Below are 3,185 nucleotides of genomic sequence, written 5' to 3'. Positions count from 1 at the left end.
GCCGGCCGCAGGTTCAGGCACTGTAGGAAGAGCTGCTTGGTGTCCGCGGGGACGGCGGCCACCCCCTCGTCGGCCGGGGCTCGCGTGCGGCCCGCCTCGACCTGGCGGTGGATGGCATTGTGGGCGTTCAAGCTGTCCAGGTTTGTAAACAGGTTCCCGCACTTGGTACAGACCTCGTAGAGCGACAGGCCAGCGACAATGACCTCCTCCTGCACCACGTTGTTGATTGTGGCAATGGGGTCCAGCTCACTCCGCGGCCTGTTCTTGCTCCCCGCCCGGGGGCCATGCGCCTTCATGTGGTTCTTGAGGAACCATGGCTCCTTGAAGCGGCGGCCACAGATGTGGCAGCCGTGGTCGAAGGAGCCCCGGTGCTTCTTCATGTGCGCCTTGAGGAACCAAGTCTGGCTGAAAGCCTGGCCGCACACCTCGCACGGGAACTCGCCGGGGCTCAGCTCGGGTTTGCCGTTCTCCACGCACGCCTCACCGCCATGGGGCACCTGCGCAGTGATGTGGTCCCTCTCGACGTGGCTCAGCAGCGACTCCTCGCGCAGGGTCACGTAGCTGCACAGCCTGCACTTGAACGGCTTGTGGGCCTGGTGCACGTGCAGCTCCAGGTCCTTCTTCCGCTCGAACCTGCTCCTGCAGAAGGCGCACTGCACCCTGGCTTCTTCCGCGCCGCCCTCCGCATCCTTCTTGCTGCTCCTCAGCAGGATCTTTCCGCTGTCCGCCTGCGTGGCCCCGTTCAGGATTCTGTTGCAGGCCGATGTGCTCTTGGTGGGGCTGGTGCAGCCGTCCAGGCCCTCGGACACGCGCATCTCACCCAGCTGCGCCTCGCCCACCTCCGACTCGTGCCCCTGAATCAGGGTCCCCGTGCGGTGGCTCCGGATGTGAATCTTCAGGTTGCCCTTCTGGGAAGCCCTGTGGTCACAGTAAGGACACTTGTAGGGCTTCTCCCCAGTGTGCTTACGCATGTGCTGCGACAGCGAGCTCTGGAAAGGGAAGCTCTTGCCACAGATGCAGCAGCTGTGGCATGCCGCCTTCTCCCCGTCTGCCTCGTGGCTCCTGCTGCCCCTGGAGGGGCTGGGACCCCTCCTCAGCTCCATCTCGGCCTCTCTGTTGCGATCCATCTGAACGACTGTCACATGAGTTGCGGAGGGGGGACAACGGGGGCGCGGCTGTTGGTGGCGGCACAGCCTTGTGTGGCGCAGGCCTGCAGGAACGGCACCTTATCTCTCCATTTTCAGAGGAGCTTCTGGCTTCCCAGAAACGAGACGTGTGCCTGCCACGAGGAGGAGCATATGCTACGTGCAGAACATGGCAGATGGCGGCGAGCACCTGAAACAGAGAGACGGAAATCTTATGAACAACGGCCGTCCGTCCACAGGCTTTGCCGTAAACACATCAACCCAATCCAAATCAAAGAAAAGGGACACCGACGAAAATTCAAATAGATGAACGATTAGCAGTTTGCTGTTTTAAAAAATGCATAATTGATCAATGATAAATAATTGTATTAAATAATTAAAATAAGTAATTGTAAATGATTATGCACTTAATTTTTTCCCAAAACGATATCAAATCTTTAAGGATAGACTGTGGTTACTGTTTGCAGCAGTGTGTGAAATGTGCACTACCTGACAAGGAGAATATGTGGGAACGAGGGACAGAGAAGAAAGGAGCTGGGAGTAGGGCAGGAAGGCAGGTCGGGGCTGAGGTCGTCAGTGATGGGAAGTGAGCTGCAAAGGCAGGTGACGACTGCTGACAGCAGTTTACAATATGTGATTATGTTTAGATATTAAAGAAATAAATGTTCCATTAAGAATGTACATGATTTAATAAAGGACAGGCAACATGGTGTGGAAAAGGCACCCTGAGTTCCGCAGGCTGCTTCAGGGCCCTGAGGCAGGAACTGCCCTGCCTGACGCCACTTCTACATGTGTCTGACCGTGAGACCAGTTACAGCTCCACCAAGGCTGGCTTCTGACATCGTTCTCCTCCTGGCCTTGTCCTTTTTCTCCTGGACCCTCTGCCTGCTCTCCCCCTAAACGGGCTCCAGGCTCTGGCCACAAGACTAAGTCCTATTCTCAATGCAGAGCCCATTCCAGACCCCATGAGGTCGTTTCCTGTTTCTCCACTTCCCCACAGATCCCACACTGCCCTCCCAGTGAGGCTGGGTCTGCCCCCCAGAGGTCGTGCCCGAGCCCCATGACAGTGGGCATCAGTCACACCCATTGTCACTGTCACCTTCATGCACATCCCCCCAAGCTCCTCCCTCCAGGCTCACAGCAAAGGCCAGCCCAACAAAGTCTGCCCATGTGCCTGTGTCCAGCACAGAGCCGGCAGGAGCCAAACTGATGCATGAACCTGAATAGCTGTGAACGGCCAAAGGAGCCAAAAAGGTGCACACCAAACAGCGACTCTGCAATGAAAACAGGAATTCCATCTAACCCTGGAAAAGTTAAGGAAACAAAACAGTGGGCCGACTGGGAAAGGATGTGAGGGAGACGGTGTCTTCCGGGCCAGCACCCTGATGGGTCAGAGAGGGAGGGGGCTGAAGAGCCCCCTAGGGACAGGGTCTGATTGTCCTGCTCACACACAGGAGTCGAGCTCAGAATGTCCAGGAAGGGTCTCCTCCAGGGGAAGTCTCCAGACTTGCACAGACAGATGCCCAGATGAGCAGATTTTCTGAAAAAAACAAGCTGTAACATGTAGAAAGGATGCCGTGTTTTACAAGTCTACAATCTCATACACACTAAGAACATCTACTTAAAATTTCACAAAACGGGAAGAGGCTGTGTGTTTCTGGTTTTGAACCATTCAGTACATTAACACGCAGCTTTTACTCAAGGATGAAAGGGTCTCTTCCCCAAGGACCCTTGGGTGGCGTCTCCCTGTTTGCTCTGGGTTTTCCAAAGTGCATCATTTTCACTGAATAAGACACAGAAAAGAAGGCTGACGAAAGACCAGAGGGGGCATGTGCTAAGAATCAGCATCTGTGTGACAGGAGGGTCCCCAGGTGTCCCTAGGAGAGGCAGAGCTCTGAGCATTTTACACCCTGTTCCTGAAGACACAGACACCACCAAGACTGGAGCTGGGTCGGCTCACTCCAGCCTCCTCTGCAGATAAGTACAGCACAGGTAGAAATCTTACTGAGTTACAGACTATAAAACGTCTTCCGAAAAAAA

At 55.2% G+C, this 3,185-nt stretch overlaps 1 protein-coding gene across 1 annotated transcript in view; it reads right to left on the bottom strand.

Annotated features, from left to right (window-relative positions):
- Positions 1-1,103, bottom strand: part of ZNF516 (zinc finger protein 516) — a 67,504-nt gene extending 66,401 nt beyond the window's left edge. The window contains exon 1 of the mRNA XM_008584240.1: positions 22-1,103. Within this exon, the coding sequence (XP_008582462.1) occupies positions 22-1,103 (1,082 nt within the window). The remainder of the gene's footprint in view (positions 1-21) is intronic.
- Positions 1,104-3,185: the final 2,082 nt, after the last annotated feature.

The sequence above is a fragment of the Galeopterus variegatus genome, unplaced genomic scaffold (assembly GCF_000696425.1).
Source record: "Galeopterus variegatus unplaced genomic scaffold, G_variegatus-3.0.2 Scaffold3185, whole genome shotgun sequence".
In the NCBI taxonomy this organism is placed as follows: Eukaryota; Metazoa; Chordata; class Mammalia; order Dermoptera; family Cynocephalidae; genus Galeopterus; species Galeopterus variegatus.
The sequence above is the reverse complement of the archived record's forward strand: the minus strand, read 5'-3'. Positions and strand labels throughout refer to the sequence as shown.